Source organism: Triturus cristatus, chromosome 2_2 (assembly GCF_964204655.1).
Source record: "Triturus cristatus chromosome 2_2, aTriCri1.1, whole genome shotgun sequence".
In the NCBI taxonomy this organism is placed as follows: domain Eukaryota; kingdom Metazoa; phylum Chordata; class Amphibia; order Caudata; family Salamandridae; genus Triturus; species Triturus cristatus.
The window spans coordinates 15,044,686-15,070,939 of NC_140582.1; the positions used below are offsets into that span (position 1 = coordinate 15,044,686).

Genomic DNA, 26,254 nt, shown 5'->3' on the forward strand with positions numbered 1-26,254 from the left:
ATCCGACAATATGTTTTCTGCAATACATAGAGAATTTTTTGGAAGCGTAATCATTTTGTATAGGGCCGCTCTACCCATTATCATTAGAGGGAGCCGCCTCCATCTCTCCACATCATTGCGAAAGTCTGTGATGACCCGTCTAATATTCCTGGCTATTCGGAAACAACCTGGGAGTTTCTGCATGTTCAGGGGCCAACCACCGCGTACAAACTCGATTTATCCCAATTGATACTAAAGCCTGCATGTCGGCCATAGTCTTCGAAGAGACGTAGTACCTCTGGGAGTGCTTTTTCTGGGTTGGTGACATACGTAAAGATGTCATCGGCATAAAGTGATATGCCCTCATCTCTAGGGATAGCTCCCTCATCTCTAAAGCCTGTTATTTGTGAGTGTGCCTTGATTGCGCAAGCCATGAGCAATCTTAACCAATCTGTCCCTCAACCCCAAAGGCTGTACCAGTTTGATCCCTCTCAAGAGTACACCATCTACGCAGACAACTCATTTCGCACTTCCCAGTATGCCAGGGCAAGTTGGTCGCACCTATTCTTGCTTGACCAACCCCGCAAAACCCCTTTCACAACATACTGTAAACACACACCATCTTGCAACATTCTTTTCCATTCTTCTTCCTGTACAATTTCCTCAGTAACAGTACACACTTTTATTTCTTCATCAAACTCTTCCTGTCAGGATCAGTCAGAAGCACCAAACGATATAATGACACTAACCTGTTTAAGTAATTCAGCGGGGACGATTGACTGCAGCAAGCCCCCCTACTCCCTCAAGTGCTAACTCCCACAGAGTACTGTAACACTGCTCTGAGAGGGACCACTCCGGGGAAAAGGGAAGTGGATAAAACAATAAACATGGCTGCGTGGGTGGAAGTCTTCTTATACCTATGTCTGGTCCAGACTCCTGGTATGTCGTCAGAAGCCAACCCTCAGGTGAGTACTGCACATAGAAGAGGAGAGAGAGAGATGTGTGAATAGCATTAGAAGGGGGAAACATACATAAAAGTTACTAGGGTACCTTACTAACACACATACTCACAACACTGCGCAGCTGTACATAAAGAAACTTAAGCATGGCTCCAGTCAGAGAACAACACTTGGAGAATCAGGTATGCGGGTAGTCTCTGAGTACTTGATGAGTCATGAATGAGGAGAGCAAAAAGTTACACTCTGGCTCTCTGTTGAACCTCCAGAACGAGTGATCTCCCAAAGACAGCCAAAGTGGCATTTCCACAATACAGTCCATGGACACCATATGCCATGGACCCGGGGGAACCGGCAATGGACGCAGCAATCCTGCAGGTCTCGTATGTCTGACCTTTCCTTCTGCACACACGGCACAGTTCCTTAGGTACTCCTTAACGTCTTTGTATAGCATCGGACCCCAGAAGGAATGCTCTATACATTAAATGGTTTTATACTCTCCCAGATGCCCCCCCCAGCACAGAGTCATGGGCCCAGGCCAAGACCCGTAGTTGCAAGGTTACTTCCGGTATGTACAGAGCGTGGTAATGGTACAATAGGCTGTCTTTTTCTGGTCTGTGTTCAGGGTTTTCTGATCTCCAGGCCTGTTCATCCACGTCAGCTATCGACACCTTCAAGTCCTCAATGAAGTTTTGTGATGTGACCAAAGCCATATGCATGTCTGGGAATACGGTCCTGTGAAGTATAGGAGGTGGCTCAGAAAGCTCTTTCATCGGGCTGTCTTTATGTTCTTCAGTACAGGAGAGGGCATCTGCCTACCCATTTTGAGGACCAGGACGATACTTTATGATGAAATCGTAGTCAGAGAAGAAAAGAGACCATCTCAATTGACGTGGTGTCAGGGCTCTGGCGGTTTTCAGGAACAGCAGGTTTCGGTAGTCTGTGTAGATCTCCACCATGTGATGTGCACCCAACAGAGAGGGCCCGATTCACAGAACAAACTTAAGACAAAATCCTAAACTTAGTACCATTTTGGTATTCACAGAATGCACTTACTACTTCTGGTATTCACAGAATGAACTTACTACTTTTGCGATTCACAGAATAAACTTACTACTTTTGCTATTCACAGAATGGATTTAAGACTATTAACTTTACGTCCGCACTCGGGCCGGAAATTCCGGCCCGGAGGCGGAGCTTCCGGCCCGGAGGCGGAGCTTCCGGGCCGGAGGCGGGGCTTCCGGCCCGGAGGCGGAGCTTCCGGCCCGGAGGTGGGGATTCCGGCCAGTGGTGGAGATTTAAAATCTCCACCTCTGGCCCGGAAGCCCCGCCTCCGGCCCGGAAGCCCCGCCTCCGGCCCGGAAGCTCCGCCTCCGGGCCGGAATTTCCGGCCCGAGTGCGGACGTAAAGTTAGTAGTCTTAAATCCATTCTGTGAATAGCAAAAGTAGTAAGTTTATTCTGTGAATCGCAAAAGTAGTAAGTTGTTTCTGTGAATACCAGAAGTAGTAAGTGCATTCTGTGAATACCTAAATGGTACTAAGTTTAGGATTTTGTCTTAAGTTTGTTCTGTGAATCGGGCCCATAGTGTCTCAACTCCTCACAAGCCCGTTTGATGGCTAGTAATTCTTTGTCAGTGATGGTGTAATTCACCTCACAGGGAGTGAGCTTCTTTGAGAAGTAGGCCACAGGATGTAACTGCCCTGTGTCGGGATGCTGCTTGGATAGGACTCCCCCTAGGGCGTAGTCAGAGGCATCTGTTATGACTACGAAAGGCAACAGAGCATCAGTGTGTCGTAAGATGGGAGCCTGGGTGAATCATGCCTTCAGGGCTTGGAAGGAGCGGTCGGCCTCCTCACTCCATACAAAACGAGCATTCATCCTCAACAGATTGATCATGGAATGTATGATTTTAGAGAAATCTTTGATAAAGCGCCGGTAAAAGTTTGCAAAGCCCAGGAAGCTCTGTACTGATTTGACGTTGTGAGGAGCCTTCCACTGCGTGATTGCCTCGACCTTTCCGCTATCCATCTGGTATCCATGGGAGTTGATAACATATCCCAGGAAGCTGACCTCTGATATGGAACAGACATTTCTCCAGCTTAGCATACAAAGAATGTTGGAGCCTGTCCAACACTGCCTTCACGTGTACCACATGCTGTTGGGGTGTAGATGAATAGCCGCAAAGCACCTCGTCCATAAAGTTATGGAAGGCAGCAGGTGCGTTGCACAGCCCGAAGGACATCACTTGGTACTCATACAAACAGAACTTTGTCCGGAATGCTGTCTTCCATTCATTGCCCTTCTTTACTCTCACTAAATGGTAGGCTACTCGTAGATCCAATTTAGTGAAGAGTACAGCCCCTTTGAGTTGGTCCAATAAGACAGGAATGAGTGGCAACGGGAATCAGTTTTTTATTGTAACCCTGTTGATGGCTCTGTGGTCGATGCACATCCTCAGTTCGTCACAATACTTCTTGGGGATAAAAAAAAGAGGGGAAGAGGGCGGTGATGAGGAGTGCCTGATGAAGCCGGATGCAAGATTGTGCTCCAAGTAGTCTTTCAGATGTTGTGTCTCCGGCTCGGTGAGGGCGTAGACTCTGCTACACGGGATGGCTGCTCCAGGTGCAAGATAGATGCGACAATCATATGATCGGTGCGGTGGTAACTGGGTGGCTTTATTTTTGTCGAACATGGTTTGGTAGTCCTTGTACATCACGGGCAACGTGGTGGAACAGCAATACTGGGGCTCCTTGCACACTTCCGCTAGGAGACATGCCTGCGTACCGGGGGTTTCTCTGTTTCGCACGTCTTTCTTGGTGCAATGTTCTTTGCAAAAGACCGACTCCAGGGTTACGGTGCGGGCTGCCCAACGGACAACAGGGTCGTAAAGGGTCAACCACGGCATGCCCAGAATAAGACGAAACTGCGGTGCGTTAATCAGGTCGAACTGTATAGTCTCATAGTGATTGATGCCAATCTGCATAGTTAAGGGGATGGTATGATACCTCACCCATACGGATGTCAGCGCCATCCCATCCACGGCCTTTACAGGTTTGGGGTGGTCCTTTTTCTCACACGGAATCCCAATGCTTTGGGCATATGTCTGAACCATAAAGTTTCCGGTTGCCCCGGAATCCAGTAAGGCAGATATTTCTTGAGGTGTTTCCTTTGTAAGCCATAGCGTGCTACAGACATTCAGATGCGCTATGGAAGACTGTAAGGTGTTGGCTATAACGGAAGAGATCACTTCTTGTTGGACACCTGAGCTAGGGACCTCCTTCTGACTCAGGCTCCTTAGTTTTCCGTTGTCTCCGGTCTCTCCCACTGCTGCTGCACCACTGCTTGCATCTTGTGAGTGTTCTGTTTGTCTGGGGTTCCTGGCTCGGCATTCCTTGATGAAGTGCCCACTCTTCCCGCAATAGAGACACAGCTTCTGTTTCCGTCTCTTGTCTCTTTCTTCTGTGGTTAGGGGCCCCCTAATACTGTTGATTTGCATGGGCTCGGATCCCTCAGACACTTGAGTAGATTCCTCGGGGACAGGTCTGGGCCTGGGGAGGTAATAACGGTTCTCCCCTCTGTTCTTGTCCCCTTTCCTTTCCTGTAGCCGGTGATCCAATTGCACTGTAAGATCAATCAGCTCATCGCAGGACTGTGGTAACTGTACCACCTGAGACAAGACGTCCTTCAGTTCTCCTCACAAACCCGATAGAACAGTTTGGTGCGTTTTTCGGAAGGCCAACCGGTTTCCACCAGGAGACGAATGAACGTTGTTATGTACGTTATTAATTCCCAGTCCAATGTCATGACGTGTGATATGCGATCGAACAATTTCCTCATCTCTAGACAAAAGGACGGGAAATTATACAGGATGTGGTCATCTCGCTCGATCAGCGGAATAGTCCAGCTAGCTGTGTTACCCCCCATATAGGACATCACAAATGCCGTTTTGGCCTGTTCCTCCTGAAATACTGTAGGTTTACAAAGGAAGTGTAACCTGCTTTGACTCAGGAACACTTTGAACTTTTTTGGATCCCCAAAAAAGCGTTCAGGAAGTGCCAATGGAATCCCTGTGTTTTGTACTACTTGGATAGCAGGAGGAAGTGTCCACTCTTTGATGTAAGTCCCTGATCTATCTGGTGTACCCTTACGTGAGAGGCCTGCCACTTCTCTCTGCAAAGTGCACATTTATTTCCTCAATTCCTGATTCTCCGTTTGAGAGGTATGCACCTCTGTCTGAAGAGCCGTAAGGCTCTCAAGGAGAGAAGACAAAACCGTATTTACGTGCATTGTCCAGGCTGGGCAACAATTTTGGGCTTGACAATCTGTCAGGATCAGTCAGAAGCACCAAGCGCTATAATGCCACTAACCTGTTTAAGTAATGCAGCGGGGACGATGGACTGCAGCAAGCCCCCCAACTGCCCCGAGTGCTAACTCCTACAGAGTACTGAAACACTGCTCTGAGAGGGACCACTCCGGGGAAAAGGGAAGTGGATAAAACGATAAACACGGCTGCGTGGGTGGAAGTCTTCTTATACCTATGTCTGGTCCAGACTCCTGGTATGTCGTCAGAAGCCAACCCTCAGGTGAGTACTGCACATAGAAGAGGAGAGAGAGAGATGTGTGAATAGCATTAGAAGGGGGAAACATACATAAAAGTTACTAGGGTACCTTACTAACACACGTACTCAAAACACTGCGCAGCTATACATAAAGGAACTTAAGCATGGCTCCAGTCAGAGAACAACACTTGGAGAATCAGATATGCGGGTGAGTCTCAGACTACTTGATGAGTCATGAATGGGGAGAGCAAAAAGTCACACTCTGGCTCTCTGTTGAACCTCCAGAACGAGTGATCTCCCAAAGACAGCCAAATGTCTGTTAGAGGATACCAGTTCCTCAGGAGGCAAAGGCCGGGGCAGGGTTCTGGTGCAGCTAGCGGCCAAAAAACACAAAATATCAGAAAACCCACGCTGTTTGATTCACAGCGACCTACTGTACTCTTCCGCTGTATTTCACGAACCCACAGCGTAGCGAGTACCGCCCACCATCCACATGAACACGTTGTAATTCACAACGGCGCAGGGCGTCTAGGAATAGTCAAGGGTCAGGAGGAGCGCTCCTGCGCTGTACTCCCGAATGCGGGCCTAACAATACTTTAAAGAAAATAATAATCCCGGTTACGGGAGGAGTGCTCCCGCGCATTGCTCCCGACTACGGGACAACGATACCTTCGTTTTCATGAAGCTGGCAGTGAAGTCTGGTGCGGCTGGCTCCCCCACACGGGAAACCAAAGCAGAGAAACGCGGACAGTCAACAAGGCAGTTAGGGAGCAGACCAGCTGCGGACTGAATCAGCTAACAGGAAATGTACCAATTGTCAAGCCCCGACCCCAGGAAGGGGAGGGGCTTTATAGTGTCTTGCGTTTCCTGGGCTGTGTCTGTTGTTCCGACCCAAAGGATTGTGGAACCTGTAGACTCCCAAAGACTTCAGGTACCTAGTAGATACAGAGCCTTTCTCCTTCCAGTCATACAGTCATACATACATGGGAAGAGAACTTTACCAAGAGTTGTGGCTACCCTCTTGCCCCCCAGTTCTGCATAGGCAATCATGACACTTCCCCACCAAAGTCCTCATCTTGTAAAACATTGTCAGCATCCAGAGCTTCTTGCAACCTAGAAAGACAGTCAACCTGCAAATTTCTTGCTCCCGGCACATGCACGAGTACAAACTCGAATTCCTGAAGCACAACCATCCACCTTCTAATGCAACTTGAAATTTAATAAATCCCTTTTTTTACAAAGACTTCTTCGAGAGGCTTATGATCTGTCTTTATCTCAAACTTGTGTACCCAAAGAAATTTCCTTAGGTTTCTCACAGCCCAAAATACACCTAGAGCCTCCTTCTCTATAACTGAGTAGTTGAGTTCAGCACCCCTCAATCCACAAGAAATAGATAAAATAGTTCTTATACGCACCTTCAGAATTGGATAACAAAACAGCTCCCAATAACTTGGAGCTGGCATCTTTCATTACTATGATGTCATCCCTGGTATCAAAACTCCATAAGTCTGAAGCCTTCTCCAATCCAAGTTTCACGTCCTTAAACTCCATTTCACAACTGTCACAACAAAAATTCTTCTCCCTTCTTTAATAGAGACCTGAGGAGAACTGTTCCTCTGCGAATTTTGGCATAAACTTGTTATATATCTCCACTATTCCCAAGAATTTCATAAGTTTTTCTCTGCACTTAGGCGAGGACAAACCTTTAATGCTGTCCACCAATCCTTCCTTTAGCCTAATTCCAGATCCAGTGATTAAGTGTCCTAAATACTCTATCTCAGGTACATTAAACTTACATTTTCTTGCCTCAATGTGAGCCCCGCCTTCTGTGACTTTCCAAGTACCTCATGTGACCTATCATTGTTCTCACCTATGTTGGACCCTAATACCAAAATATTGTCTTGATATACCTTGACACCGGTCACACCCTTCAATACCCTTTCCATCACCCTCTGAAAGACAGAAGCCGCCGATATAAGCCCAAAGGGCATCCGTAAAAACTTGCATGTTCCATAGGGAGTGGTAAAATAAGTCAAATCTTGTGAAGAGTCAGGCAGCAGAATTTGATGGTACGCTGAACTGAGGTCCAAAGAAGAAAAATGCTTAGCCCCATTCAGCAATCACAGTATTTCACTGATGTTCGTGAGAGGCAAATGATCAACAGTCACAGCCTTGTTAAGTTCTCTCAAATCAACGCAAAACCTTGCATCCCCATTGGCCTTGCGAGCTATCACCAGTGGAGCCAGCCACTCAGAGGCTTCTACCTCCTTAATTATTCTCCCAGCAATCAACCTGTCCAACTCCTCGTTCATACTATCCTTGACTTTTAATGGCACACTTCTAACTTTAGCAACTTTTGGATGTATGTTGGCTTTAAGCTTAATCTCATGTACATAGTCCTTCAGCCCTTCAGACAACCCAGCTCTTCTCTGAAAACATCAGAAAACTAATTCAACAAGTCATCACAGCCATCCAAGACACAACAAACAGATGGAATGTCTTTTACACAAACCGAAGGATTTACATTAGGGTCTAGGTACACCTAGAGATCACATTGAAGAATCCAGCTTATTAAGGAGTCACCCTTCACTGACACATAAATGTTCCCAGGTATCATGCGATCTTTGAATTCTATAATATCCCAAAAATCATCCAGCCAGCTTTATCGGTTCTCTACCATACCCTTGAGTTTTTATGTCTAGCTTCAAGAGTTTCACTTTGTCTTTTAGACTATTCGCATAAAACATGCATGGTATCAATGGTATTTCAGTACCTGGGACAAATAAAATTTTGAACGCTTCCTCATTGACATGTACCACTTCGAAAGGCCCTTCCAAACCTTCAACCTGGTTTTGCAGGACAATCACCTATTTTCCAAGATCAATTTCACAATCCACATCCCTCACTTTTTTTACATTGGATTTACAGCATTTAGACACATTATATTTCCTTCCGCAATTCTTACAAGCAGTCTTCCCTCCCAGGCACACCTTACTATTGGCCATGTGACCTATTTCCACTCAGTGATAGCATTTGCCCGAGAATGTACAACTTGTCTTGCCTCCTGTGTCACTTTTACTTTGAACAAATTTATTCTCATTCTCTTTCTCTGCCACCAACTTCAATCCTGCTTGCTTGCACTATGTCCTTGCAAATTACTTCAACACATGCCTTCGAATGTTCTTGTGTTTTGGCTACAGTCAAAACCTCATGCAGCAAAGGGTTGTCTTTCTCCCACATTACTTCTTAGCTTTTTCCAAAGAGCAACCCAGCAAAATTGATCCCTCAAACGTTCGTCAATGGAATTTCCAAAGGCACTCATTGAAGCTAACCTGCGCAGCTATGTGATATATTGTTCTACGCTCTCGCTTTGACGTTGCATTCTCTTCCCAAAATGATAGCGTTCAAGTACCGTTTCATCTTGGGAAGATAATGCCGGTCAAGCTTCTTTATACAAATTTCATACTCATTCATATCAGCAATCCCATCCTCAGAGTTCAGGCAGAGGTTCAAACGCTTTTTGCCCTTCAGACCCTAGGCAATGCATTAACAGAAAGGTCTTCCTCTCAGCACTAAGAGAAGACCCACAAACTTTAGCGTAATGTGCAAAAACTTTCTTCCATTTGATCCACTTAATAGGTCGTTCACAAGGAGAGGTGAGAAAAAATTGAGTTGTCTTGTTTCTTCACACAATTTGTTTACAAAGACACAAAAGAGTAAGAAATAAATAATGATAACAAAAAAAAAACGTATTCAAATACAGCAAAATACAACATGTTTGTCTTTGAGGCATACAAATGTACCTCTGGAACCCAAAATGAGATAAAGGAAGTAGAAGCAGGGTGTGGGCGTCACATGGATGCAGCTGGGTAAGGGCGGTGCACACTTCATTGTCCACAAATCGAGGCGTTGCGTATCACTGATGTGATTCCAGTTTGCCGCTTGCAAAGAAAGCAGACTGAACCGCCGTGACTCTCGAGGTCCTTCCCACAGCAAGACCAGCACATGATTTTGTGCTCGACAGGCCCCAATCCAGGCCCCAATCCAATATTACCACTGCACGTCTGCACACCTGTACGCACAGCGTGCACCGTGACATTTGACGCTCTCCTGATGTCCTGACCGGGAAGCAAGGTCCCGCATGAGCAGTACTGAACAATTGTTCCAAACGCGGGTTCCAAAAAACACTTGAGCCTTCAACCGCTGTGGCCTTTCAATTCCCGCAAAGTTTCACTCATAAAGTACAAACATTTAACATACACTTGAGTATGGTCATACACCACTCCAAAGTCGGGTTAATCACACTGATGCTGCCTTTGCATTGAGGTCTCCTTAAATCCAAAGGGTGGTTCCTCTTCCGTGAATATTCAACGTGGCTGGTCTTCACCCTCTTAATTAAGGCTCTTGGTCCATCAGCATGTGGGTTTCTCGTCGCCAAATGTTAAGTTAGTACAGCCAATTCAAGTAGCTTTCAAGTCTTTTATTGTAGTATCAGGTTATACAGAGACCCCATCCGCAGAGCGAGCTGTTAGCAGCATCCAACTGCTTCCTCAGCCTCTCACCAACAATCCACTCCGTCCGTGCTTTAATCCTTGATAACAGAACCCTGCATACCAAAGGTTCTATAGCCTAAGATACCACAGGTATATATTTGAGAACAACAGAGATGATAGTCTTGACCACATGATGTGATGTTTTTAAATTCTCAGCGTGAGATCAATATTTTCATGTTTTCGTCTATAGAAAAAGAAAACAAGTTGTGCCAGGTCTTTATAATGCACGTATTGCTTTATGTTAGAAATTACATTAACCATTACAGTACATTTTACTTTGAGGACATAAGTCATCAATGTCAATTTACTTTTCATCATATATCCTTTTGGGTGGCAACTTTCAATCAGAGTATTCAGGTGTTCGGCAAAATGTGAACATTAAAAAGAATAGCAGCACAACTGAAAACAACAAGTCAACGAAAATAGCAAGCTGCGTTTTAATTGTATTTGTCTGGCCTGCCTTATAAACCATAAATAACTGAATGAAAAAAGATGGTCTGAATTTCATCTATTCTGAAGCAACATTGCTTCATAATGAAAAGGTCTCGCAACGTCTCTGTTCATGATGTCTTTTATTTTAAAAAGTGATTATAAATTTATTTCCAATATACCATGTACACCTGAAATTAAAAGAGTACTTTGTAAGTTACATTTTTAAACTACTACTACTAGGAGCCTATTAAACTGGATATTAAAAGTGGAATCTGTATGCTACAGCTTAAAAACAAATAAAATGACAAGTGAGAAATGCATGCACGGATTATGGCCGCATGTCACCATGCATCTCTACTCAGTTACGTTATTTTAAATGTACCATCCACGGTTGATGGGAGAGTCTTGGTAATGAAAAGACACGAATCAAGTAATATGATAAGAAAATAATAATTCAAATACTTGACAATAGCAATATTTCCCATACAGATCTTAAACATCTTAAATAAATCCCCCTATGGTACCAAAATGTTAGACTCCCAGTCGCCTCTGCGCAAGAAAGCAGCCTGCTCCTCCTTGTCAGCCAGAGCCCAACTTCTAGCACCAGAAGAATAACATTACTGCTACTTGCCAAACTACAAAGGTCTTGGAACCATGGCGCACAAACATAGGCAAACCCGACTCATCTTTCCTGACCCACACACACAGACACCAGAACCAATGCAGGATGGAACGCCACATGCCCAGTTACATATGTTCTCCCTATATGGACAGGTACCTCAGTAACGCCTTAGCTAGCTTCTTATGGCTGCTAACTCCTATGTTTGCTAACAAGGAGTTGGCCTAACGGTTAGGGTGCTCGACCTGAGACCTTGGGAGCTGGGTTCGAGTCTCGGTAATGACGCTTAAAGATCCTGTGATTCTGGGCAAATCACTTAATCACCCCGTGCCTAACAAAAATTAATATGTGTCCTCATGTAACGTAAATGGTGCTATGTAAAGTGCTCTGATACCCGATTCGGGTCAAGTACGCGCTATATAAAAATCTGCAAAAAAAACCTTGCCTGTTTTTGCTTGGAGGATAAAAGCTATTCTTATGTGCATGGCAGGAAAACGATGACATACCCATAAAGAAAGAATAAGAATCCTCCCATTCTCATTAAGACAACAGCAGTTGTAGGCTTTTCAGTCTGCCTGAAAAAACAGGAGTAGTGGATCACTTCCTCTCTGTAGAAATTACAGAAGAAGAAGAAGGGCTAGCCAACATATATTATCTGCCAGAGGCAGTCCTAGGTACACATTTACTAACATTATGTGCTGAGTTTGCATCACAAAAGTGAAATAAACTGATGCAAAATGTTTGAGATTTACTTTATAGCACAAAACTTTATTTGCACAGAGAATTTCACCTTGATGCATTACTTTACATCAAGGGGCATTCCATGGGTAGCACATGGATGTTTTATGCAACCACCCTTGGGTTTTCACACAAATCCCTATCTACTATAACAATAATAGCCTTTGCATGTGTTGCTGCTCTGCACACGTAGGAGAAGACTCTTCTGCTTCAGTCTACTTAAAACACTGTTCTGCACCTCTGGCACAGTGCGATAAGCTTGCTGTTTTATTATAAAAACAGCGTCCATGCTGAAGTCAATGAGAGGTTCACTTCCCGCCAGACTCATCATTGAACGCTGCTGTGACTGAGATGAAGTTCTGCTGTCCTGACCTTCATCAGAAGAGATAGCAGTGGAATAAGAAGTGTGCAAGCTTGCACACTCAAGACGGAGTGCATTTGTTAATGCACTAAGGAACCTTCTTGACATACAGTACCAAGGTATGGGGTTAGGTCATTCCAATAGGTCTGATAGATGCGTACTCCCGGCATGCTCTCTTTAGTATAGAGGAATTAGTAATAGATAGGAGTAATATTAGTATCACTATAAACAATGAAAACGGTTTAATTGTATGTGTTTTTCACCATTCTAATAATGTTTAGAACAATGATGTGTTTCATCTTTCTGATACTTAGGGAATGCACCGTATTTATCCAATATGGCACATTCCTGTCCTTTTCCTCCTGTGCTGGTGCTGTTTCAGCAGCCTAATGCAAACGCAGGCACCTTTGCACTGCAGTGCAAGGGTGTCTGTGTTGTAGGCAGGATTGTTTTTTGCACCTACCTGCACAACAAAAATCCTTAGAGGCGTTTTACTCTTTCTATGTGTGCTGCAGAAACATATTTCTCCTTGTTATGCCAAACATGGTGAGGTGCATCTTTTTGGCGTATTTGGTTTACCAGATTTGGTCAATCTGGGAAAGCATTAAAAACCATGGCAGTTTGCATGGGTACAACCACCACAACGCTCATGGAATGCCTCCCTTGCGCAGAATAATGCAATTTAAGCTGCATGGCATTACTCCATGTTTTTTAAGCCATTCAAAGCCGCACAAAGTGGCTTTGTGTGGCATTATAAATATGACTTAGTGGTTTGCGTCATGCTTGTACCATGTTGCGTGGTGCAAACATGACGCAAAGCCCTCATAAATATGCCCCTCTCTCTGTATTATGAAATTTTACTGTTCTAAATACACATTCCTACTAGATTTGTAGTAACCATATAACAAAGGCACGTACTTATAGATTATAAAAGGAGGTGGGTGTAGGAAATAGCAGCAAGGCTAGGTTAGGTGATACAGGTGAGTTTGGCTAAGGGGACAACTGGGAAAAGGGGTTTGTAGAAGGGCTTTCAGTTATGTTTTGAAAAACAGCAATGAGGTGGTGGTGCGTAGTTTCGGGGGTAAAGGGTTCCATATTCTAGTTGCACTACCCAAGAAAGAATGAGCCATGATTCCTTTGTAATGGGTCGTAAGCTCTAACAGCATGACTGCAGGAGTTGAGGCTGATCTGTAAACTCCTGAAAGCTTCAGTTTGTTTGCTATGTAGCGAGGAGTGCATGTTTGCAAGTCCTTGTGTGTGATATAGGCAGTTTTAATTGCCCTGGCTTCTATGGGGTGCCAGCGAAGAGTGACAACCATTGGTGAGATTTGGTCTTTTCTTTTCACTCCATAGACGATGCCACTGAATGTAGAACTGATTTCAGAGGGGTGAGATGGGTCTTGGGGAGACCTGTCAAAAGAAAGTTACAATTGTCAATTCTGGAAAGAACTAGTGATTGAGCAAGAGATTTCGGATCTTCCTCAGGAATGTGGTGGCGGATTCTCCAAAGAAGTAGTTTATATGTGCATTCCTGGGCATGGTGCTGATAATGGTTTGAAGGCTAATGCTTTTATCTAGACTGACTCCTAGAGATTTGACATGGTCAATGATGATGAGTTTGCTGTTGAAGAGGTCGAGTGAGTCCATCCAGGAATGTACAGACACTGGTGAATACGAAGGGGAAATGAGGAGGAAGTTGGATTTGTAAGGGTCAGTTTTAGGTTGTTAGAAGTCATCCAAACCAATCTGATCTCCTTGGTGAATGGCAACTCTTCGCTCAGAAGAGCTCTCCTATTAAATTAATAGTTTATCCACTTAGATTTTTTCTGTCAGAAAGATGGAGATGCCAAAAGACGTATCTGTGTTTATGAGACAGTGAAAGTTTCCTTCTGTCTTGGAAGGATGAGAATGCTAGACATTTATGTTTATATAGGAACACTCTCTGACTTCATGATCGGATTGCTCTGCACGATCTCATTAAGTTTGTTAATGGTTTTAGTCCCAGTGAGATTTAAGAAGAATTCGAGATATACTTCCAGCAGTAAGCAGGACATGACGCGTTCTATATGAATGTGAGATTGAACTATAGTGTCCACGGAATTTTCTGTATTGCTTGCTTTCGCGGTTGCTATTTTGATAGGTTGACAGAACAGGGCTCTAGTAATGTTGCTCATCTTTTAAATACAACAGTTCGGGAATCTGTGATGTAATATTTGTACATGCTTATTTTTCAGAATGATGCATTCGAAATACATATTCCTGGCTGTCCTGGCAACCTTACTTGAAAATTGTATGGCAGCTCATACTTGTGTTGTGGACTCATTCACTGTGAAGGAAAACTTTGATCTAAAGAGGGTACGTTTTTTTAAAATTCTAAAATGTAAAATGACAAAAGGGTTAAGCATTACCACCAATAAATATTTTTATTTTCTTCATCTTTCTATAATTAACGGCATTTAATGTTAATTTTAAATATCAAGGATGTACATTTTGAAGCTGAAATGTTTTGTAACTTGATTCTAATAATTGAAAACTGAGATTAACTTGTTACCTTATTTCAACATTTTATTTCTGGGATTCGAAAGCACATGAGCCTCGAACTGCCCAAATTGCCATTGTATTCGCTCCAAGGTGGCTGAGAGACGACATACTAGCAATGTATACCATCTATTAATATATAAGTGAAGTGTTGGGGGAAAGAAATTAGGAATGCTAGGTGCATTTTGTATGAAGTAATATGAAAATATCACAACTTTAAATATCAAATGTCATTCAAGAGAGTCTTAGTTAATTACTGTCTATCTACAGATCTGGTCAAAGACAGAAGCCATATTTGCATTCTTGTTGCCAGGGTTCAAATGTAAGTTCTATGAGACAGCACCTTTTTGACCATTTTTAATCAAACCACACAAACAGAATGCACAACCCCAAAAAAATACTTCCTCAATTAGTAATGGTCGACTTGTTTTACTGCCTAGGATTGGGGGAACTTTCTTCAGTACCAGAGGACATAGCAAGAGTACGGTACCTCACAGCACTTCATTCTTGGATCCTATACTCATTAGGATGATAACTTACCAGTGACTGCTTCAGTTCTAGATACTCTGGAGTTATTGGATTATAAACTCAGGCCCAGATGTATCATAGGATTGCACTGTCCTTGCAACACGCAGGGTGACAAAAGGGTACAAGGGCAACACCATCCCGAAGTCAGATTTGCTTAGCCGTGCAAGGCCACCTTGCATTGCCCTGCATTGCTTGGTAAATCAGGAGTAAAGGAAGGCAGCGCAAGTCATGTAACGCCAGTAAGGCGTTATATGGGTGGAGAGTGGGCGTTCCCACGCAGCCACTGATGTATTTTGGTGCTTTCCCAGATTTATCAAGACATGTAAACCTGGGAATGCATCAAAATGCAACGCCTTCCCGATAGAGGCGCAACAATGAGAACAATGAGAAATATCTTAATTGCTCCTAATTGTTTCCCTCTTTCTAAGTGTGTGCATATCTGCCCTCTTCATTTGACGCAGCTGAGCAAGTGCTGCGCTACATCAAATGATAATAAATCTGTCCCTCAATGTTCATGGATAACTCTCTGTGTATCCATAGTGGTTCCTGCCGCACCGATCTTTACTCCTGGACAGATTAGACCCAATACAAATACACACTGTGGAATGGATCACAAAATGCTGACACTAAGAGACCTATAACCATGTCTCTAGTGTGTCTTATCTAGGGAGGCTGCCACAAATTGTCAGGTAAATTGTTCATGAACTTTGTGGTCATAATCAAATCCCACCAGAATATCTAGAACCAGAACACTCATTGATATGCTATTACTATAGTGAATACAGGAACAAAGAATGAGAGGGCATATTTACAAGGGCATTGCACCACCGGGACGTCATGTTTCTCGACGTTTCGCTGGCGCACCGCCCTGCTCCATATTTACAAAGTGGCGCTAAGCCACTTTAAGTGAAAGGGGCATGCAATGGGTGTTGTTGCGGGCATTTCCATGTAATACCCATTGAATTTACAAAATTATGTAAATCTGCGGCAGCGCCAAAAACTGAAACCAGCAAAAAAGCAGGAGTAAGAGTGGCACAACAAGGAGAAACTCTTATTTCTCCTCGTTTGCTCCTTCTATGTGTTCTGCATTCTACAGCACACATAGGAAGGGCAAAATGTCACTAATGATTGTTTTTGTGCAGGAAGGTGTTCCTTCCTGCACAAAACAAATCATTAATTTAGGGCGATTTGCTACTTCTATGTGTGCTGCAGAAGTAGCAAATCACCATTATTGATTGTTAATATGCAGGAAGGTCTGCCTTTCTGCACATAAACAATCAACCCTGCAATGCAGGCTCCCTAGCAAAATGGCACAAAGGTGTCTGCGCTGGCGCTAGGCAGCTATTTTTAGCGCTGGCGCAAGGGGAAACACACGGGTACACTGTATTCTTGTGAATATGGTGCAGCCCTGCGTTTTATAAATGATGCAGCGCGCCGCTGCAGAATAGCTAGCAGCGACACGCTGCGCCATTTCCTTGTAAATATACCCCGAGGTTCTTTGAGACACCAGGAAACAGCAGCGGGACCAGGGGACTACCAGTCCCAGCTTCCTTTGCAGCTGAGAGCTGTCGCAGATGCTCTTTCCGTACCCGGAGGCGCAAGAAAAGGCAGCAGGAACTCCTGCAGCATGGGACACAAGGACACAGCAATGGAGCCAGGGGACTCCCAGTCCTGGCTTCCTTTGCAGCCAAGAGCTGCCGCCGATGCTCTTTCCGTGCCCGGAGGTGCAAGAAAAGGCAGCAGGCCTTCCCGCAGCAAGGGACACCAGGACACAGCAGCAGGGGACCAGGGGACTTCCAGTTCGGCTACCTTTGCGGCCAAGAGCCGCCGCCGACACTCTTTTCGCACCTGGAGGTGCAAGAAAAGGCAGCAGCCACTCACGCAGCATGGGTAGCGTGCTGGCGTGCCCGGGTGAAGCCTGGGCCAAGGGCGGGCCGGTCTGTGCCCATCCGTGGCGGACCGTGGCCAGGCCCCTCTGGGCCCCACACTAGCGGTACAGTAACCGTCATCTACGGCTGGAGTGGTGCAACTCTGTTGAACATCTGCAAGGTGCTAGAAGGGCTTGGGAGCGGTTTGTGTTTGCCGACTGCTGACCGCATGACAGTGTTAGTTGAATCAGCTCGTGTGAGTACTTTTTCCCTCCCATCCCTTCCCCTTCAGACACTAACCCCTATCGTGCTGGAGAGGTGTGTTCCCTAGGTTGACTGATCAAGGAAACCATGGGGAAGAGGAAAGGTGCTCCCACGTGTTCCCCACAGGACTCAAGTAAGGGAACCATTAACTCTTTTTTGGTAAAAGCAGTGGGGGCATAAGAATAGCTTGGACGGCATATATTAGTCATTCTAATGTATTTTTGAAGTCTGATTTGTCACACTTGTATGAATGTGATGGCTAGTAGTGATATTACTGTCATTGGCAGCGCTAGTGGGAGCAACGGGTGGTGCAAGCTGCAGTGGCCTCCCGACAAGGGCCCTCAAACAACTTTTTTTTTTTTTTACAAATTAGACACTGCAATATGTAACATGCTTTAAAACCATTCTCCTTATTGTTTGCAGCCAGCCAAATAGTCCTAGACTGCAGCGCAAAATACCTGTGTGCCATATTCTGATGCTCCTGAAATAGAAGTTTTGATTGCTACATTTCTTATCTTAATATGAAAATAACTAACACTTTTATTCAAAATTGATTTTAGTTTTTTTTATCTGTGTCTAGATTAGCCTAATTCATGCATTTTCCTTTGTAAAAACTATTGTTATTTGTATATGCACATTCTTTCAAATTCCTCACACATATTGCATCCCCACTATAGGATGGCCACCACCCTACCATTGCTTGTTGTTCCTTTTTTCTTCACATCCAGCTAACTAAAGACCTCCTTCACACTATTTATCCAACCACAAGTCAAAGTGTATATCATCTCTACTATTTAGTCGGCTTAACAGCAGAGATTATGTACTATTTTGTTGGCTGCTGTGTAAATAGCAGAGATTGTGTATTTAGCCGGTGGCCGAGTAAGTAGCCACTTCCTAGTAACGAGATGTCAGACATTGAGTGTTTTGCAGAACACAATTTTTAGCTGTAATGCTGATTATTTAGTCAGAGTACATAATTAATTATGCAAACCTACCTCCAATGACACCACAGCACATTTCATTGTGCGACTTTGTAGTGGTTTGCTCTGGGTTGATGCCGCCTCCATCACCCAGCTTCAGTAGGTGGAATATTGTGTGAGTTCAATGTTCTGCATTCTTATGGAATGTTACGTTTGATTGTCAGTTGCGGGCTAACTTCAAATTTGTCAAGCTGCTGCGCAGAACCTGTATATTTTGACAATAAACTTTACTACTTATAATGATGAAGATTGGCGTACTTACTACAAATATTCTAGCAACGATCTACAGCTACTGCAGAACCCACAGCGCATAATGTTTGAAGGATTAGCACAGGAATTGTGTACGGAGGAGCGGAGGAAGTATCTTTCAGCGTAGTGAAGCGTCTGTTTCACAACTCGGTGAGGTTGTGGTATTCAAAGCACATCGCAGGACAGGCTGGTGAGGAGTCCGATTGCTATACCGTGTCCGATGGTCAGATGTTGAAGAAAGCTGATCTTGGAAAGTGCGCATGCGCATTACTGGAAGCTTAGCTGTTGTGAGCAGGGTGTCACCCTTTACGCATTTCTCCCGGTGGCCATTTCACGCACGCTGAAGCTAGGTTTTACAGTTGGCGGCCATTTTGGATCGTGGTTGGCAGTGCAGTCCGTAAGGGGTTGACACATGCTTGTGTCATATTTGCACTGCTCATGTTTAGTGATTAATATTATCAGCGCGGTGATGCGCACACCTTGAATTGTAAGGTTTTGAAGAAAATATCAGGGCAGTGATACGCACACCTTCTATGCAAACGGGTTTTTTGCATATCTGGGGTTATCATTACGCAGTGATATGCACACCATTCAGAACTTAAAAGATTGAACCTTGCAGCAGTGTATGGTGAGTTTTTGGTGCGGTGACATGAACACCCTGTAGTGTATTATTTCAATTCAGCTCGTTGGATTTGCGGCTAAGACACATCTTTTAGTGAGCTTGATACGATGCTGTTCCCTTAGTATTTTCATTTTCTTAAAAAATAACTGACAGTTTGAATTGTGTAGCCTGGCGTTCAGCTACTTTTGTTTCAGTTGAGTTTAGCATTGTGATTTAACAAGCAAGGGCATACTTGGAACAGTGTAAAGCATCTCTTGGGCAGTATTTGTTTTTTTTCATCTTTACAGCATGCAATCAGTCGCAGCTCCACCGTCTTTACTGGTGGCACCAGGAAATCCACCCATTGTGTGAAAAAATGGTATGATGCTTTTGTGACTTTTCTTGGGGCGAGAGGGGATTCGAGGTACCGCCCAGAAAGGATATAATATTTGTTGTTACACTGTTTGGGATTTGAAGATAGAACAATTTTCAAACATTTACAACCTTTGGTGAGAGTCCAAGGCAAAGAAGATATTGATGAGTATGTGGAAATTGTAAGGAAACTTGAGCTTCGCTTTGATGTTCAACCAAGTGTAATAGTCATTCGTCATAATTTTTTTGAAAGAGAACAAATGTCTGGAGAAGATGTGGACACTTTTGTTTTTGCGCTCTGACAATTGAGCGCAGATTGTCAGTTTGAAGGATTTACTGATCAGTTAATTAGGGATCTGTACATTTGCAAGTGTGCTGACAAGACTATTCAACAGAAATTGTTTTCTATGGGTAATTTTTCGTTCGAGGAAACTGTCGTACAGCAAAAAGTATTGAGTTATCAAAAGAGTAGGAGAAGAAAACGGAGGAGTCTGTTGGGGTTGTAAGTGTCAGAGATCTTACAGCTACGCAGGTGCCACGTTCAGAAGAGAAAGTTTACTATAAACAACCTGATTTGTGTTTTAGGTGTGGGAATCTTTCCCATTCAAAAGGAAACAAGTTTTGCCCTGTGTGAGAAGTTGGCCTGGCATATGCTGTTCCTAGTTATAGGGACACCTTGCACCAGTCCAATTCGACTCTTATTGATGATAGGTTTAAGACAACCTTTAAAGAAAGCTATCCTAGTGGTAGCTGTGGAGAGCAGCTTTCAGGCTAAGTCTTGAAGGAGTGTTAAGCTTATTGTTTTACCATAATAACCTCTTGAATAACCAAATGAAAGAGTAGCCCACACAGGTATATATATAAAATATATGTATTTATTCTAGACAGAATCCCACAGTCACTTTATGTGGCTAGTGGCAAAGTTACAATTCAAACAAGCATTTATAAACACAATAAATAGCACAGAAATCAATGGGCCCCAGGGGGGGACCAAACCATATACTAAAATAGTGGTATAAGAACCACGACAATTCTACAGGCAATGCCTAGGGCATTCAGGATCGCTTGCCCCTTCAGAATCCACCCACAGTTAAGAGGAAGGGGACCCACGGGAGACGCGTGCAGTGCAAAGAGCTGCTATCGGGATCGCAATGTTAGCCTATGGAGAATGTTGCGGTTGAATATTTAAAGTTTAAGGACACTTCTAGCAACAGTACAAAGTTAAGGGTTGAGACTTAAGGCTTTGGAGAGCCCACCACCAGGGGAGTACCGAAGTACCACTGTTACCTGCCCCAGGGAAGCCGGGTGCATAGGTCGATTCTGGTGTCGGGTCGCGGGCTTATTTTCTATGGAAAAGTAGTCCAAACTGCTGCTAGCTGAAAGCGTTGTTGAAGTCGTGAAGATTGAAGATGAAGAGAAGATAAAGATGAACCTGAAAGCAGAGGGGACAGAGTCTGGGTCACAGCACAGTGACCAGGGAGCTCACAGGAAGGAGCTCGTGGATGTCGGGTGCTTCAGGTGTGGAAGGTACAGCTGGCTCTGCAGTCACGGGCTCCGGGAGGCTTCAAGGAAGGCCAGCTTCTGGAGGGCGACTGTCCCACGTCGGATGAGGGTCGCTGCGGTGTTAGTGTCCCGATTGGATCCACTAAGCATTGGCAACCGCAACCCACGCAAGATGTACAAAGCAGCTGCTGATGCAGACCCACGAGGTCTGAGGGTGCTCTCCTTTGCAGGGAGCACAGAGCAGGCCTGGAGCAACCAGGGGAACTCTTGGAAAGGTAGATTGTCCTCCGTCAGGGCCCACAAGTCGAGAGACAAGGGACCGCGGAAGGCAGCAAAATGGAGTGCGTAAAAGGGCTCCCACGGGCCACCGGAGCGGACTAGGGAGCTGAGCTTTGGCACGGATGCTGCTTGAAGGTTGGCTCAGAAATGGGCCAAAGCACAACTTCCCCACTGGTCGGGGTCGTGTGCTATGCAAGAGGTGGCCGGGGTCTCGGGGTATGCAAGGATCTCGGCACCCACGTGGTCCACGGTGCTCAGGCTTGCTGGGCACGCTCACAGGACTCTGGGATGCACTGGAGACCCACCTCAAGGTTGATGTAAGGCGTCGAAGTTCGTGAGAGCAGCGAAGTTCCAACTGGGTATCTTGCAGTCTTTTAGGTGCCTGCCAAGCAGGGGGATAACTCCTTTATCCCAAGGGAGATTTCTTCAGTCAGCTGGGCAGCAGCTTGTCGAAGGTCAGTTCTGTTAAGTTCTGGACGAATCTGAGGCTCTAGGGCAAAGTTATTCCCATATATCCCCAAGATTAGGGGATGGTCCCAAATAGAGCCTACCTATCAGAGTAGAGGCGGGAAAGGGTGGCTACACCCACTCCCCTTTGTGTGTTTCCCACCTGGGCGAGGGGCAGGATGCCCTTGAACCAGTTCTAGGCGGTGTATGCAGAATTGGGGCTCTGCAGCTGCCTACGTGCAACTCTGAAAGGACATTTGGTGCACCCACCCTGTTCCAATCCACATATCCCCTGCCACAGGAGCCCTATTGTCCAGATGGCGAGGCTGGGGGTTTCCCCAGCAACAGCCAGCCAGAGTTGTGTAGGTGGCGGACAGTAGCCATTTTGTGGTACATGTGCACTTTTAAATTGGTGTCTAAATTCTACCGCTTTTCCCATATCACCCTCCTAGCAAGGGGGAATCGTACCCTCATGCCCATGGCTGGACTGGGGGTATGATTCCTTCATGTTTGACACCAAACACGATATGGTTCTGTGTAGCCATTCTCAAGTTACAGCGATGACGCGATAACTTATAATGCGGTTAAGAGTTTATGGTATGGCTACACTACAAACAACCCAGTAACGGTTTTACGAAGGTTGCAGAGAGGCCCTACTCATGTTGGGGTCCCCCCTCACACATACCTCAGCACCCAGCCCTGTAGGATTACCAGGTCCTGCCATAGGGGTGACCTATGAGAGTATATGTGTTGTAAGGGAATGGGATATAGGGTACCTACATCCCTGTAAGGGGTGCTAGCACCACCTTACCCAGACTACAGTAGTGGTCTGGTGGTGTCAGTTTGTGTGGCTGTCCCAGGGTGGCACAATAAGTGCTGCAGCCCTGGTAGGCCTACTGGGGGACCCATGCCCTGGGTACCTAGGGTACCATCTACAAGGGACTGGTAGGGCATGCCCAGCATCCAATTAGGTTTGTACCTAGAGTACTCACATCAGTTTTAGGGAGAAAGCAGATAGGCTGGGGCCCTGGATAGCAGGGTCCCAGCCTGACTAGTCAAAAACCACTTAAATACCAGGCAAAAAGTTGGGGGCAACCATTAGTCAGATTCCACTCTCCTACACCCTGCCAAAAATGTAATGTGCAGAAACTGTGGCAAATATGGTCATTTTGATAATATTTGTTAAAGTAGTAAACATGCTGGTGGTGTGCAGGTGAACAGAGGTCAGAACAGTATGGTTGGTGTTGCGAATGTAACATTCTACAAATAACAAATCTGAAAATATTCAGAATATTCAGGATGATTTGAGAGAAATTATTATGGTTGTTAATGACAGACAAGTCATCGTTGGGAATACTTCTACATGTGTTGATCCTTATGTTTAGGTTGGAGTGGGAGATAAGAAACTTAACCTGTTAGGGGACTCTGGCACAAGAATAACTATGATTACTTAAGAGTTATTTGTTGAAACTTGGTGTGATCAACCTTTAGAACCCCTCTGACAGAGCACCAATTTCCTTTGAAGGGCACAAAATTGAGTTCCTTTGAAGACATCTTAGAGTTCAAGGGTAGGAAAATTCTGGGGTAGGGTCCATGTGGCTATTAAAGAGTTGTCTATCTTAGGCTGGTTATACCAAGATCTGTTTCAAATGGTTCTCAGACCTGGTACTAAAGAACAAGTTAGTGTGGTTGATTCTTCGGATTCCACTGAAACCATAATTTAAGAGTACCCTACAGTTTTCGGTGTTTGTTTAAGGAAAAATAATAGGAGACACACATGAAATAAGAGTTAAAGATGGTGCCATCCCTGTGAAACATAAATCAAGGAGTGTTCCTTTTAGTGTAAGAGAGGGGTTGGTGAAAGAACTTAATGAGTTATGTGCCAAGGGGATTATAGAACCCATCAAATCATCGTTATTGCTTTCTCCTTTAGTTGTTGCAAGTAAAAGGAATGGAGATTTACGTGTCTGTGTGGATCTGCGCAGTCCAAATAAGAACATTTGGGTGGATTCACATCCTTTGTCAAAAATTACTGAGTTTTTGGCATCGACAAAAGGGTCCAAATTGTTCACAAAATTGGATCTTGCATCTGCTTACCACCAGGTGGTGTTGGATCCATCTTCAAGACATTTAACGGCATTTGTGTCACCTATTGGTTCATACAAATATTGTAGAAGGCCGTTTGACCTAGCAGCAGCGGCAGCCGTTTTTCAAAGAATAATGAGTCAAATGTGGAGTTGCTTTTTTCCAAGACGATGTCTTGATTTTTGGTGAGACCAGAGAGGGTCATAACAAGTCTCTCAAGCAGGTTTTAGGGATCATGCAGGACAAAGGTGTTGCTCTGAAAAGCAAAAAAAGTGTGTTCCTCAAGGAAAGAGTAGAATATCTTGGACATGTTGTGTCACAGTAGGGCATGGATCCAAGACCAGGGTTAGTAAAAGCCATTGTGGATGTGTGTCCACCAGTTGATAAGGTTGGCTTGAAGTCTTTCATTTGCCTGTGTGAATTTGACTCGAGATTTGTTCGAGATTATGCATCTAAAGTTAAGCCACTGACAAACATGTTTAAGAAAAACGTACCTTTTAGATGGCACACAAGTTGTCAGGAGGTGTTTGATTGGCTCAAATCACAGTTGGTTGGTGATAGAATTCTTAGACCATTTGATCCAAACAAAAAATGAACCATCACGGTTAATGCTAGTGTATTTGGGTTGGTAGCTATTCTCACTCAAGGTGATGTGAGTTATGCCTCTAGGGTACTGAGGGGAGTAGAAACTAGTTTCTCTGTTATTGAAAAAGAATTGTTAGCCTGTTGGTGGGCCATCAGGAAATTCCATCCCCACCTTTGGGGTAACCATTTTGTTTTGAGTACCAATCACAGTCCTTTAGTTTCCAACCTTTCAGGTGAAAAAATCAAGGAGCATACACCCAGAATTGCAAGATTTTATACCAAATTGTTGCAATACAATTTCGATATGGTATACCTACCTGGAATTAAAATGTAAGAGCAGATTTTCTGTCTAGATTTCCTGTGACCGGGTCTGACACTGATTTGGAAAGGGAGGAAGATCGAGATGATTGTTTGTAGCCTCCATTGATGTGGATGATATGTTTGCTGTGAGTGAATCAGAGTGGAGGAAAGAGTTAGCAAGAGATGATGTTCTTGTGCAGGTCAAATATGTCAGAGAAGGGTGGCCCAAAGAGAAAAATGTCACATATCAATTTCAGACCTTTGTAAAAGTTTCACAAGCACTTATGGTAGAAGATGGTATCCTAATGCGGGGTGAGAGGTTGATACGCCATGAACGTTTGAGAATGCGATTATTGTATGGTGCAAATGAAGGACATTTGGGTAAAACCCTAACCAAACACAGACTAAGACATGTGTTTTGGTGGCCACAGATGGACATTGGAGTTGATGATCTGATTGATAAGTGTGTGGTTTGTGGGAGTGCTGAGAAAGGATTCAGAGTGAGGATCCTTATGCAACCCGTCGATTTCCCAAGTGGACCGTGGGAAAAAATAGGCATTGATCTGATTCGCGTCTTCAATTTACTTCCTGCTTCTCAAGATTTGTTGTGGTGGCTATTGACTATTACTCCAAGTGGCCTGAAGTTCGGTTTTTGGGTGAACCAACTTCTAAGAACATCATTGATTTTCTCAAAGATGTTTTCTTAAGAGAAGGGTTTCCATCTTCCATTGTTTCAGATAATGGCGGACAATTAGTCAGTGCTGAGTTTCAAAAGTTTCTGAAACGGGGGAATTGTTCCCCACAAGAGTTCCCTATATCATCCTCAAACCAATGGCCTGGTAGAACGTATGAATAGGGTTTTGAGAAACTGTGTCAAGTGGGCATTTGGCAGCAAGTTTGTTTTCAAAATGCAGTGTGGTCCATGCTTTGGTTCTACCGCACAACTCCTCATTCTTCCACCAGAGTTTCACCTTTTGAACTTTTGAGAGGCAGGAAGCCTTCATCAAAAATGTGTCCATGGTGGATGTCAAAATGTGCCAAAATTAATGTTATGGATAATGTGGATCAGTTTGTCAGGTTGAATGTGAACAAGGCTCAAGAACAGCAAAATAATTACTTTGATGAAAGGAAAAAACTGTTTCTCAGAAAATAATTGTTGGTGATACAGTGCGTATTAAAAGTCCTGCTCACACAACAAAGGGGCGAATTAAGTTTTCAGAACCTGTCATTGTAGACAAGGTTTGTGTATGCTATTAGAGTTAATACCAAGAATTGGTGAAACATTGCCAGAGTGGTAAAGTTGCAAAATCAGCAGGTGTATGACGAAAGAACCAGTGTTGATGGGCATGAAGGGAGCAATGTCAACAGTGATTGTTTTGGTTAATTTTCCAACAGAATGGGTGAAGGTTTCTCCAGTTGTCCACGTAGGAGCATGTGACACTGCAATGTTCTGTTAA

At 44.3% G+C, this 26,254-nt stretch overlaps 1 protein-coding gene across 1 annotated transcript in view; it reads left to right on the forward strand.

The window, feature by feature from the left end:
* The window catches only part of LOC146861754 (purpurin-like), a 218,715-nt gene that overhangs the window by 31,517 nt on the left and 160,944 nt on the right, over positions 1–26,254 (forward strand). Inside the window, exon 2 of the mRNA XM_085640934.1 lies at positions 14,433–14,553. Coding sequence (XP_085497060.1) covers positions 14,434–14,553 — 120 coding nt within the window. The 5' untranslated portion in view covers position 14,433. The remainder of the gene's footprint in view (positions 1–14,432; positions 14,554–26,254) is intronic.